Source organism: Engystomops pustulosus, chromosome 4 (genome assembly GCF_040894005.1).
Source record: "Engystomops pustulosus chromosome 4, aEngPut4.maternal, whole genome shotgun sequence".
NCBI lineage: Eukaryota > Metazoa > Chordata > Amphibia > Anura > Leptodactylidae > Engystomops > Engystomops pustulosus.
In genome coordinates, this window is record NC_092414.1 from 122,447,195 (window position 1) to 122,461,331 (window position 14,137).

Here is a 14,137-nt window from a genome sequence, read left to right on the forward strand (position 1 = left end):
TTTTGTTTTTTCTTTAATTTATTGGTCTTTCGTGAGCCTTTCTAGCTCCCTGCATCAGTCTTCAATACAGATTTACATCAAAAACCTGAAGCTACTTATAATGTATTTTGTGTCCTTTTTGACACTTTTAAATATATATACATGTGTATAAGAGGAATTGCACCAATGTATAATGGCCATTATGGTTTCAGAAAACAAATGCTTACTTATGGTTGTATAACATAATGAAAATGTATTAATTCCTCCTGGAGTTACTTCCAGATGATAGGAATATGTCCTGCTCATTTCACAGATATATAAATAGAGGGTCCTTGAATGTTTTATTTCATAAATAACGGGGAACTGTTTAAAGGGGTTACAGTGTGAAAAGTGTCAGAGGTCACTTTATAGGGCCATTGTATGAGGATGGGGGTTGCTTTATAGTAAGGGAGGCACTGTATAGGAGGGAGTTGCTGTATAGAAGGGAGGCACTGTAAAGGAGGGAGGTGCTGTATAGAAGAGGACACAGTACAGAAAGTAGATGGTCTGTAACTGAGGTGTACTGCTGTACAGTGGTGGACCAGGAGAGGGTGATGTATAAAGGGGTGATCTGTATAGAAGTGAGTATGGTATAGTAGAAGAGAGGTGCTTCATGTAAATATAGGGGGGGCATTGTAAATAAATCAATGAGGGAGGCACTGTAAAGCATGATGAATCTTTACATACATTACAATGTTATAGGTAATGGGCTAAAGGTTTTTGATTTTTAGATAGTACATCCTCAGTATCAGCTTTTCAAAAACTGGTAGTGGTAAAATATTTTCTTTTCTTTGCTATCGGGCCCTAAGATTTCTAAGTATGCCCCTGACCTTTCTGTAAAGTTTTAAGTATAAAGGTTATGTGGGCTCAGTTCCAACTACAACTTCTAAATCTACACCACAGTCTGCAGGATAGATTATAAGTAGCTGAGCATTCTCAACCCGCCTCCTTCCACAGTCCCACAGAAGTGAATGTAGCTCAGGTGAAGCATGTGTACAGCACTCCATTCACATAATGCACATAAGGTAAAGATGATGCAGTGCAGAGCACACAACCAATTTAAGCATTATACATGGGTCCTTAATAATTCATTGCTAATACCTAACCTAACTATGGTGCCATTTATTTAACCTGACAGTACCCTATACTATGTTACCCCTTTGTTAAGCGCATAACTGGAGTCACTTAAAGTATGTGGTGTAACAGCTGCTGGGTTAAGTTGTTACGCAGTCTTTTTTTATATTGAATGTGGTGCCGCAATCATTAACTAATAGTATTATGGTAAGAAAACATATTTATTTGTATTAATCTACAATGTATGTAAAGTGTTTGATTCAAAGTATGTCAGTAAAAAACCAAAGCTATAAATAAATGTAAAATGACCCTATTATATAACACATTCGCTCTGGAAATAAGTTGTATGGGCGAAGGATGATGTTCTGCTTTACATTTAATAGAATATTCTTCATAGATGTGACAGTGTTGAAAACACCCAGCCTCAAGTATTGCCTCATAAATTCCTCACCTAAGTACAATCTGATTTATGACTTGTCAAGAGCAATGTATTAAACTTGAGTTTGAATGTTGCTACCATATTGGGATTTACATATTTGAAGAATTACACCACTGCAGTTACTTTTACCTGGCTGTAGATAATAATACTTATGATTATGGTTCTAGCTCTATGGTATTTATTGAAAATAATGGAAAAAACATGGTTATGAATCACACTATTATTTATATGTCATCCCCTTCATCTTGGATGTTTAAGGCCATGTTCACACAATGTTTCCATAACACTTTCATACAATGGATAGAAGGCACAAGCAAAAATTATTATGCACTATAATGTATAGTGTATATTCATTTACCAATTGAATTAATAGAATCACATGTATTATTTAGGACTTTATATACCCTAAGGTTAGTGTTTTATGACCAGTGTTCTTGAGGCAAGGTCCACTGAAATATTACCATGACCACAACACAGGGGGATAGAATATTTTCTAGATTTAGAAAGAAAAACAAAAACAGAAGACAGAAATCATTGCATCTGTGAAGAGGGTCTTCAAAGCTTTCAAGTTAACTTCAATCATCTTAGAGGTAACTTTAGAAGCAAAGTTGCAATCTTCCAAAAGAAGAAAACAGAATTCCAGCAAAAACCTTGTAAAAGTTCTTAAAACCACAAATCAAAGACATAAAACTATGAAGTGCAACAAGAAAATGTATTGCTGAAGGGTAAAGGACAATGCCTGAAGTATATCTGCAAAGCACATACCTGTGACCTGAGTCCCACTCTTATAAAAGTACAAACTGGATCAAATGCTCCTGTACCACAAGCCAAAAGATGAGTCCGATTATAATGATGAAGAATTCGAATAAAGTTGGCACATTCTCTCTGCAAATACATAAATCGACACAATGTCAAAAAATAACATTTGTATATAAGTATTTGTAACAAATTTATACAGTATATACAATGTATATAAACATATATTTCTTTATATCGAGTTGAAACAGTTTAGATACACTATCTTAAAAGACACATGTGCATGTTTTTCTCACTATCTGACATGAAACCTTTCCCGTTTTAGGTAAGTTAGGATTACCAAAATATTTATATTTGACAAACGCCAGAATAATGAGAAAAACAATTTTTAAAGAAATTTTTATTACTTTCTGCAAAGCCAAACGTTTCCAAACATTTTATTAGTATTTGGTACCATTGTCCATAAACTTGGGTCAAACTTTGGATATCCACAAGCTTATTCCACAAGCTTCTCACAATAGTTGGTAGGAATTTGGGCACATTCCTTCTGACAGAACTGGTGTAACTATGCATTGTTGCTTGCACCTGCCTTTTCAGCTTTGGCCATAAATTATCAATACAATAGGGCTTTGTGATGGCCATTCCAAATCATTGACTCTTTTATCCTCAAGCTACTTTGTAACCAGTTTGGCAATATACTGCGAGTCATTCTCCATTTGAAAGAGTCATTCGCGTCCAAGCTTTAACTTGCTGGCTGATGTCTTGAGATGTTGCTTCAGTATTGCCACACAATGTTTTTTCCTCATGATGCCATTTCTTTTGTGCATTAAATGCAGCAGTCCCTTCTACACCAAAACAACCCCACAACATGATGCTGCCACCCTGTGTTTCAAAGGAAATATCTCCAAAAATTAAGTTCTTTGTTCCTTCCTGTATCTTTTACTTTGTTATTGGGTTGGTATGCACATTTCAGACCAAAGCACAGTAATTTCTGGGACACAGAGCCTAACTCCTTCCTGAGCAGTATGATGGCAGAACATTACCATCTTGTTTGTGCTTGCATATAATTATTTGTACAGATGAACAAGGCACCTTCAGGTTTCTGGAAGTTGGACCCAAGAATGAACCATACTTGTGCAAGTTCACAATTCTCTTCCTGATATCTTGACTGATTTCTTCAGACTTTTGTGTAACAATGTTACACAAAGAAGCAGTGTGTTTCAGGTATGCCTGCAAATACATTCACATGTGTGTCTCATATGTCAATCAATATTTCAGAAGCTTCCAAAGACATGACATCATCACATAGGCTGTTCCACTTTTTTCAAAACATAGTGATCTTAGTGTATGCAAACTTTGACTTCACAAAAAGTCATAAAAATCCCTTAAAAATTCATTTACATACTTGGAAAATATATATTTTGGTAATCCTAAAATAAATTGGGTAATTGACATGGGAATAGGTTTATTCAGAATTCATGTTATGCAGTGAGAAACCCATGTGAGAAAAAGACCATTAGATATAAAATATTGTACAGAATCTAAGCTAGCCATTATGTCAAACCCCCTTCCTCTATATCCTAACATACTGAATTTGGCAAAGTCTATACGAGTTTAAAATAATGGGGTTAGAGGGAAATAAGCTACTGGCAGACACCTTGACAGGTTTACGGTCTGCAAGAAATAAGGTTCAGTCATGTTGAATTCCATATGCCATGAAATGGTTATTTAATGTGAATAGGTCCCTAAGAGAATTGGGCTGATGTTACTTGCTACAATTTAGGGTATGTAGTGTCCATGCAGTATCTAAATTATTATCTGTCCCATCTGCTCACGTGACAATTGAGATCTCTAAGGTCATGCAAATTACAGTAAGTAAAGGGTGCTATGACACTAGATCAATGCAAAGTGTATAAAATATGTGCAACAAGCTCTTCAACTGTCTACGGAGTATTCAACAGCTATTTGACCCAAACATGTCAAGAGTATCTAGAAACCACAATTTTTTTGTGCTGATTTATAATGATAATAATATAATTACTTATTAATTGACCAATAATGTTGCAATTGGAAAGGCTGATGCAAAAAGTACACTGAGAGAGAATAGTTGCTGCATACATTGTTACAAATCCTATGAGTCGTCTTGGTTTTTGGCAGCATATAGTTACAGTATTTACACAGATTAATAAGCTTCTAGTAATCTTTTATGCAGCGTAAAAGATGTCAAACAAGATGTATTCAGATGTCAAACAAGTATTTGCTTTGTTTGCTACCAATAATTGAACATATAATCAGGGTATGTAAATGGATTTTAAGTCCTGTAGAAACCTTTACCAAATAATGTATCTGAATAGGAGCTAAGTTGGGTGTCTCAGGAAATGGGAATAAAACCATCTATGTACCATATGTTATTATAGATATTTAGATAACATAACCAGTACAACTATCCTTGATCTCCTAAAACCAATTGTTAAAATAACAGCCAATGCAAAGAACCGGGGAGAAACAGGATGCCAATAAAGATCCCCATTAACTGTGGCAGTCTGTAGCCACCAACCCCACTGATCATCATCCCTTAGGGAGCAGTAAACATGTGACATGGAGGACCCATTTGTGACGCAGCCAGCACAAGAATGACTGTTTATTAGAGATGAGTGAGTATACTCGTCCGAACTTGATGCTCGTTCGAGTATTAAGGTACTCGAAACGGCTCGTTGCTCGGACGAGTATTTCCCCTGCTAAAACACCTGTTAAAAAACACAGTGAAGAACAATGAAGAATAGAATAAAACACAGTGAACACAGGATCATTTAAGTGAAAAACAAAGTGAAAAACACAGTGAAGAATAGATTACAGATGTTCGGCATCTGCTTACTTGTCGGAAGATACGCGCGAAACGATGCAAACAAAATAGTATGTGAAGAACAATATATATGTGTGAAGAACACATTGAAGAACACGGTGAGCAGGACAGAGACATCAGGGAACAGGACAGAGACACCGGGGAGCAGCGCAGAGGCATCAGGGAGCAGCGCAGAGGCATCGAGTAGCAGCGCAGAGGCATCGGGGAGCAGCGCAGAGGCATCGGGGAGCAGCGCAGAGCAGCGTATCTCCCGACAAGTAAGCAGATGTGCATCAGGAAAAGTTTGTCTCGAATAATGAACCCTCGAGCATTTTAGTGCTCGCTCATCTCTATTGTTTATGCATGCACTAGATCAGAAGAAGCTTTTACCCTCTTGGCCTTCCTTACCCCAGAACTGGTGATAAAAGATTTAAATCCTACTTATCTTTATACTCTGTAGTCAATATGACCTATTAAAAATATCTACAAGATAAATATAGGTTAAGTGTAAAATCTAGGCCAAAACAAAAACCTTCCAGAAAAAAAAAATTGCACTCAGCCCTGAAGCCTTATGGGTTGACATGAGCAGTCCCACTGCACTTATTTGCAGTCCTTTTTACACAGTAGCTGTGACTATTATACGTGTAAAGCTAATATTGAACACTATTTACCTCTTCTCTTCCTTTTCTGTAGCAGTCATCAATTTGCGGCTCGGAGCTTGGCCAATGTATCTGGTAGGAAGGGGAAACTAATTTGTTAATGTCAAGTTTCATGTAGTTTTCACAACAAACATTAATTTTAGGGAGCTGTATTCAATCATTTTTATCACAGAAAAGTATACATTAAAATGTACATATTTATTTCAAGGATTGATAGTATTGTCAATAAAATGATTATAAAAAATTGATGTGACCATATCAATACAAGTCGTTTTTAGTACTAGATTTTCTTCTGTTTCTTTAGGCTGTAGAATGTGGTTTGATGAATGGCTGTATAATTGCTAACAAGCAGATTAATCCTATTTATATAATATATTATGTTACTTAGCTTCTAGGCAGATTATGCTAACATAAACCACACCCTGATTGTTACAGATATAAGGTCAGAGTCATATATCAACAGAATTAACTCATCTACCCCCTACATTACAAACCATTGCCTTAAATATTCATGCATGTTTAAGTATTAAACACTGTCTCTTTAAAAGGAAAATGTTACTGAGACTAAAACCTGTAATACTATCCATGTACGGGTATAGCTTTATGGCTCAATAAATTGCACTTCTTCAGAATGACAGCAGATAATTAATAGTCCATTAGTCATAATAAACCTGAGATAACAACTCAAACTCCCACTGATATAACACATTCACACAGTACTGAGAAAATGCTTAACAATATCTTGTACCATTTGGCTAAGTGGGTTTCCAGCCAAAGCCTACTACAGACATAAATAAGAACAAATGAAAAAATTTGGATTTTCATCAGAGAAATATACCCATATTAACCCAATGAGGACTCAGCCTATTTTGGCCTTAAGAACACAGCACCATTACTGATTTGGGAAACTCAGTGCAGTGTTGCGTAATCTGTGTGAGCTATAAAAATAAAGAATTATTATTATTTTTCAGTTCCAAAAAATTTGGAAAAATTCTTTATTTTTAAAGTTCTAAATTCTCTACTTCTGAAGCAGATAGTCATAACACCCAAATGAATTCATAACTTACATTTCCCAAATGTCTGCTTTATGTTGGCTTGGTTTTTTAAAATTCCATGTTTTTTACTTTTTAATGTTTTAAGGCTTAGAATTTGAGTGCCATTTTTAAATTTTTTTGGGAAAATCGCCAAAACCTATATTTATAGGACTTGCTCAGTTTTCAATTGACTGTGAGAGGCCTAAATACTAGCAAGACTTTTTTTTTGTGGCATTCACCGTGCAAGTCCATTAATGATTTTGTTTTATTAAACAGATTGTTACGGATTGTTACAGCAATACCACATATTTGGGTTTTTTGTGTATTTTATTCAATTTTACTGAATAAAAACTAATTTGGAGAAAATCTTCTTCATTTTAGCATCACCATCTTTTCAGATGCATAACTTTTTTTTACATTTTGGCTGCTGAATCTGGTTAAGGGCTTATTTTTTGCAAGAATGCTTGTTCTTTTGAGTGGTCTTATTTAAGTTTTGGGGGGGTTTTCTTGCTGAATTCACCATGTGGGTCCAATAACAATTCTGTTTAATTATACAGATTGTTACAGGCATCCATACCAAATATGTGGGGTTTTTTTTGTGTATTTGTGTTTTTTATTATTTATTAATTGTTTGTTTGGGAATGTGTTATATTAGGGGCTTATATTTTATTTATTTTTTATTTATTTAAATGTTTTAAACATTTATTTTTTTACTTTTCTTATTTTATACAAACATGAACTTAAACCAGTGATGCTTTGATCGCTGGTTCAAGTCCAATACACTGCTCTACAATACTAATGCATTATAGAGCAGTGTAAACCGTTTACAGTCAGACCCAGAAACTGACTGTAAACAAACCCTTGAAAAGCTACAATTAACAAACCAGTGACTTAGTGACCACTCATAGCCAAGTATATAATATGTATAACATTTAATCATCTTATCAATTTGTAGCAGCACATTGTGAAAGTGGCTTCTTGAGCGACACATATTTGAACGTGTCCAACCAAGAGGAAAGGTAAGGACACATCTGTATATACTTTGAAGAAATATGACACATTGAAAAATACCTTTAAAATTAAATCATGTCTAATTTGTGCATACCTCAAGAGAAAAGTAATATAATATTTATGTTGTCCAGATAGTTTATACAGTATGTGGATTTAGTGTATAGAAAAATATATGTTTCCCCTATGTGTTGAAGGGCTTCTGGAATTTATATTCCCTTAACAATCAGTACAGGCAATTACAGAATAACTATGGTTAGATAAAGGACACACTGTGCTCAATATCAGAAATGATCACGCTTGAACATAGTGTTAGTAGTTTTAGAAACAATAGCAATATAACAATATACTAATTTATGGGGTGATTATCTGATCTGAATGTGCCAAAACATCAGCCTAAGGCTGCATTCACACGACCGCAAGGGGGACGTATATATACGGCCGACGTATATACGGCCGATATACGTCCCCCATAGACGGCAATGGGCGTGCGGCGCCCTACGGGAGCGTTACGGTGCCGCACACATGCGGCACCGTACTGCTCCGTGCCCTGTGAAAAAATAGGACATGTCCTATTTTTTCAGGGCATACGGCGCCGTGCGCCATATATCCCTATGGAGAGGGGCGAGGGTGAGCAGCGCTCTCCCCCTCCTCCTCTCCCCGCACGCTGCCGTGTGTCCGCCGTGCTACGGTACGGCGGGCACCAGTCGTGTAAATGCAGCCTTAGGCTTAATGTTTTATTGATACGCTCAGCTTATATACTAGGAAATCTCAAAGCGTATACCCTGAGAATATCCATAGACATATGGATTTTTTTTATATATTGCTACATCCTGTTAAGATTCCACACTCAGGGGCTCTGGTAACAACCCCCATAGCCCTTCAGGATCATTAGCATAACTATAAAAGTTGTTTAATGGAGGAAAGGAGGTCATATGTAACAAATATAAGAAGATTACATAAGATGTCACAGTCACAGTCCCTGAATCTAAGAGTAAGTATCCTTGGTTTATCATGTTTGATTTTGGTGTTAGATTTCCTTTAATAAAGATTTGCGGTAATATGTGACCATAATGTAAGTGTAATGTAACTGTTATATAACAGAACGTTTCTTTACCTTTTACTTACGGCATGAAGTCTTTGCAGTTACTGTAACTGTAGATGAAACGTTTATCTAAAAATCCCATAATAAGATAGATTTGTGTCTCTGCAAATTACTGTTCATTGGAAAAGAGTAAAGTGAAAGATGTTAAGTGTGCTCTACTGAATAGTGAAATTGACACTCCATAGGGGAGATTCCTTTAAAGTAAGATAAATTGGTCTCAGGGTCTGTTACACACAGTGTGTTTTAAGTTTTAGCATTATCATTCTTTCAAAGGTTAAATGCCCAAAACATTTGTAATCATTTTTGAAAAGTTGCCAACCCCCATAGGAAAAATATATTATATTCAAGCAAACAATATGGAACTGAATTACCAAAACATTAAAAGGACACTACACACATTTATATTAGAGGTAAAAGTTTAAAGTTTTAATTTACCAGAAGTTGTAGTCATTTCTTTTTTTCATTTCTAATTTCTCATGCTTTGCCCACAGCCTATACAGTATAAATGAAACTTTATTTATAAATATTTATGTTAATGTCAAAAATGTTCCCAGGTATTTTTTACATTAACATAGTTCTGAAAATGATGTGGAAATGCAAAAGGAGGTAGTTGGGATTCAAAATATGAATGACCTGAAGGGGAATCTGTCAGCAGAATTACAGCTAAGAAATCATTTTTTTGTAACGTTGCATTGGTGACATCATCTAGAAAATTAACTGTAAGTCTCCTGAACATGACCATGTACAGGCCGTGGAAAACGGGGAGTATGTTGGCCTGGCCCCACAGACTGTGCAACTAGTGGGGTAAGGAAATCCTTGCATTACATCAAAAACTTTCCATATGCCCGCCTTAACTGCAGTATTGGCACTGAAATTGTTAATACTGCGCTGAAGCAGACGAGAAGTCGTTGCATTGTATTTGGAGATGATGCAAGGGCTTCTGTCCTCTGCATGGTGCAGTCTGTAGGGCTGGGCCGTCATACATGCAGAAGGCTTTAAGGTGAGATGTAAATTGGTTGTTTACAGTCATGGAGTAGAATACTTTAACACTGATGTAAAGCTTTCACTGTGCTTCACAACATACTGGCAATCTTTTATTACATACATTTCTGCTGACAGGTACCCTTTAAATCCTATTAAGCTTGTTTAGGATGGACAGTAAGAATGGTAAGAACAAAGTAACCTAAAAGTGCAGTATACTTGAATGCTGCAATAATTTGCAAAATAAATTGTAGATATAAATTGTGAATGAATCTAGAATTTTTCAACTTATGTGCTTTCATTTCAAAGTACACGTAAGACATTAAAACTGTGTAAATAATAATGAAAATTTTAAAAATAAAGGTTTTATAAGACTGTTAAGGAAAAGTATATATATTTATATAACCTGTCTCCTCACAATTGCCCCCACAAACCACAAGCAATACCCTGTCATTTACTTAATACTATTCTGAAATAATGTGAAATCACTGTTTTATTATTCTCTTTATTTATTGCACCATTCTTCCAAATTCTACCTTTCTCCCCTTTTTTTCCCGTATATAAATCTGCCCCTTTGTACCGAAGTCACTTTCTCCTTTGTGTAAATTTTAGCGCATGTGCCTGATTTTTAGAAGAATGGTGCAACATGAAAAAAAGCAGTAATTGGAATCTATTAAAGTACAGAACTCGGTTTTATTTGTGGTTTGTGGGACTTTCACGAGGTGACTCCTTTATGTTCACTGATATAGCTCCATAATCAGCCATCCACCGGCTGAAACTACATTTCATCCTTCATTTAGGTCCAGGTTCTGCTTTATATTTTCCCAGCTGCTGATCCCCTGAATCATTACATACCTTAATGACTTGTTACTTAGCAAGGGACAGAGGTAGTCTAAAACAAAAGTCCTGTTTTATCATTGTTTTAAGCTGCTTCTCCCTACTTCTCCCTACAGTTTTGACTTCCATCAACAGCAGGAAGTCAGTAAGTGGCAACCCATTATCAGTCGAGAGTTATGAGTGGTGTACCCCAGGGTTCTGTGCTTGGCCCACTACTATTTAATATATTTATTAATTACATAGAGGTGGGAATTAATATCACTGTGTCTATTTTTGCAGATGACACCAAACTGTGTAGTGCAATACAGTCTATGGAGGATGTTCATAGGCTGCAGGGTGACTTGGACAAACAGAATGTTTGGTCATCCACTTGGCAAATGAGGTTTAATGTGGATAAATGTAAGGTTATGCACCTGGGGGCTAATAATCCAAAGGCAAAATATGTCCTTGGGGGAGTAAATCTGGGAGAGTCCCTTGTTGAGAAGGACCTGTGTGTACTAGTAGATCATAAATTGAATAACAGCATGCAATGTCAATCAGCTGCCTCTAAAGCCAGTAGGATCTTGTCATGTATCAAAAGTGGTATGGACTCTCGTGATAGGGATGTAATATTACCACTATACAAGGCATTGGTTCAGCCTCAGCTGGAATATGCTGTATAGTTCTGGACTCCGGTCCATAAAAAGGATGCCCTGGAGCTGAAGAGGATTCAACGTAGAGCCAAAAAAATGATAAGGGGTATGGAGGGTCTTAGTTATGAGGAAAGATAAAAACAACTAGATTTATTTAGTCTGGAAAAGAGATGACTGTGAGGGGACATGATTAATTTATTTAAATATATGAATGGTCCAAATATGATGGCAAATTGTTTCAGATTAAATCAAATTAAAAGACGACGGGGCACTGTCTCTGTTTGGAGAAATCAAGGTTTAATCACTGGAGGCGACAGGGCTGTTAATCTGTGGAATAGCTTGCATCAGGGGCTGGTCACAGCAGGGACAGCAAAGAGCTTCAAGAAGGGTCTAGATGCCTTTTTTACACCTAAATAACATTGATGGTTATGTTATATAGAATAGTTTTCCCCTAAATCCCTTCCTCATGCAATCCCTTACCTTCCTTGGTTGAACTTGTTGGACATTTGTCTTTTTTCAACCGTATAAACTATGATACTATGAGTATACCCAGTTTAGAAATGTCAGCACGATATACTATCCCTTTTAAAATAAGTGACTGCTATTGGATGAGAGGGGTGTCCAAACCACAACACTCTACAAATCATCTTTCTGAACATACCACACTGTTTGGATGTTTGCAGTGGGGTCTTCACAATTTTCAAACAGCTGATCAGTTATTGATACTCCCCCTCCATTCTGATATTGTTTACCTATTAAATGGATTGTACTGGGAAAGTGTTCAAGCAACTAGTCTGGGAAAATAACCTGTTGGAGATTCCAGAGAGTGCTGTAATATTATTAAGTAAAATATATATGATCCATATGATGTTACCCATCTTCCGTAGAATTGGTTTTAAGAGGATTGTTTCATGCTGTGTGATTCATTAGTAGTTGAGGCTCTGTAGATCATCTAAGATTAAGTTGCAAAGACATATTCTTCTCATTTCATCGACTTAAACCTCAAGCACAGAACTTGGTAGAAAAGGTGATTATCACAAAAGAAATCTATTATGAAGCAAACCCGTGCTTTTACTGAGGTAATTCTGGATGACAAGTTCAGACTTCTCAACAAACACTTAATCTGTCAATTATGTTTACAACTATACAAGAATCATGAATATACCAGTCATGGCTGACTTATTAAACTCCCATGTGAAAGCATGAGATGTGCTCTGAGGCACGTGCTCTTACGTTATTCAATAGTGGAAAATTATGTGGAAACTGTTATGTTCTAATACAAGGGGAATACAAGATGACTCAACTGGCAGAAATGACTTCAGAAATATTCAATGGCCTGATCTTTGACCCTGTGAAGGGTATAGCATTACCAATATTTAATTTAAAAAATGAAGGAAGACTTATCACATAAATGTAAGCATCATTATTGCTTATTTATTATTATAAACAGATTGGTACAGACAATGGATGTGACACCTATACAAGCAGAATTGTTTCTTAAAGGAAAACTCTGGGAAAAGTATATCCTTAGTATAATAATAATAATAATAATAATAATAATAATAATAATAATAATAATAATAATAATAATAAATAATAAATAATTAGTATAGTAATGAAATCACTTAGGTAGGGGCAGCAAGAATACAGTCACAGTAGACTCTCTTTTTTAAAAGTGAAGTGAAAAAAGTTTTTTGTTACAGTATTTTGTTTCCTTTTAATACACATTTTCTCAGTGTAAACTACATATATGTTTTTGTTGTCATCTTTAATAAAAATCCCAACAAAGCTGTGAACATACCCTAAGGAGAAATAAGACGTGTTGTATGCTGTAAAGTTTGTATTTTAAAAGAAACCTACCATTTGATTTGATGCAGTATGAAGCAAACATACCTTGATACTGCTGTAGCTACACTGATGAAGGATCATATCTTGGTTAATCCCTGAGCTGAGTGGTTTTGCTGATAAAACAGATACAACAATATGATAATGAAGCTCTGCCTCTTCTATGGCTGGTTCAGCGCTTGCTTTCCCGCTTCTCATATAAGGAAATTTTCTCTCTGATTGCATCATCATCTCCTGCAGTTCCCTTCCTGCCAGACAGAATAATCAATTACTGCACCCCCCCCCCCCCCAGCGGCTGTGTATGAGTCATTCAGCTCATGTTTATTAGTGCTTGACTAGTCATGCTTTATTTAGCAGCCATTTTAATTCCAAGCTCCCGTGTAATGTGCAATCCATCTGTTTTGCAGCCCTATTGACTTCTATGGGACTGTCTGAGCCAAAAATACAGATTAGAATGGAACATGCTTTGAGTTTTCCTCTTGGGATCTAGGCTCATAGCAATACATGGATCTGTGATAGAGCAGCAAAACAAAAAAAAACGTTGTAGCCCCTTTTGCAGGAAGGCTTAATGTTCCTACCTCCAATACAGTACTGCAGTATGTCTAAAGTTCCAGACAAGGTAGGAATTTTGTAAATAATATGCCACACTTGAACAGACACTCAGCTGTTACTATTCCTTTCCCCATTAGTATTAGAATGTAGCTGTTAAATGCTGACAATAATCCTGAAAGTAATTAATGTATTTATATGCAGCTTTGCACAACATAGCTTTCAATAGCATAGTCCCTGAGCCTAGGCTGGAGGCTGAAAAGTAGGTGCATGACATAGAGTCTCCCTTTTTTACTGTTGCTAACAAAGGTTTTATAAGGCATCTAAGGATGCTCTTATAAAATGCTATTGCTGCCAT

The 14,137-nt window shown here is 36.1% G+C and overlaps 1 protein-coding gene across 2 annotated transcripts in view; it reads right to left on the reverse strand.

Moving 5' to 3' along the window:
- SEMA3E (semaphorin 3E) overlaps nt 1-14,137 on the reverse strand; it is a 102,609-nt gene that overhangs the window by 34,124 nt on the left and 54,348 nt on the right. For both annotated transcript variants that reach the window (XM_072147284.1, XM_072147283.1), the window contains exons 3-4: nt 5,801-5,860; nt 2,297-2,416 (exon numbers count right to left, since the gene is read on the reverse strand). In XM_072147284.1, the coding sequence (XP_072003385.1) occupies nt 2,297-2,416; nt 5,801-5,860 (180 nt within the window). The remainder of the gene's footprint in view (nt 1-2,296; nt 2,417-5,800; nt 5,861-14,137) is intronic.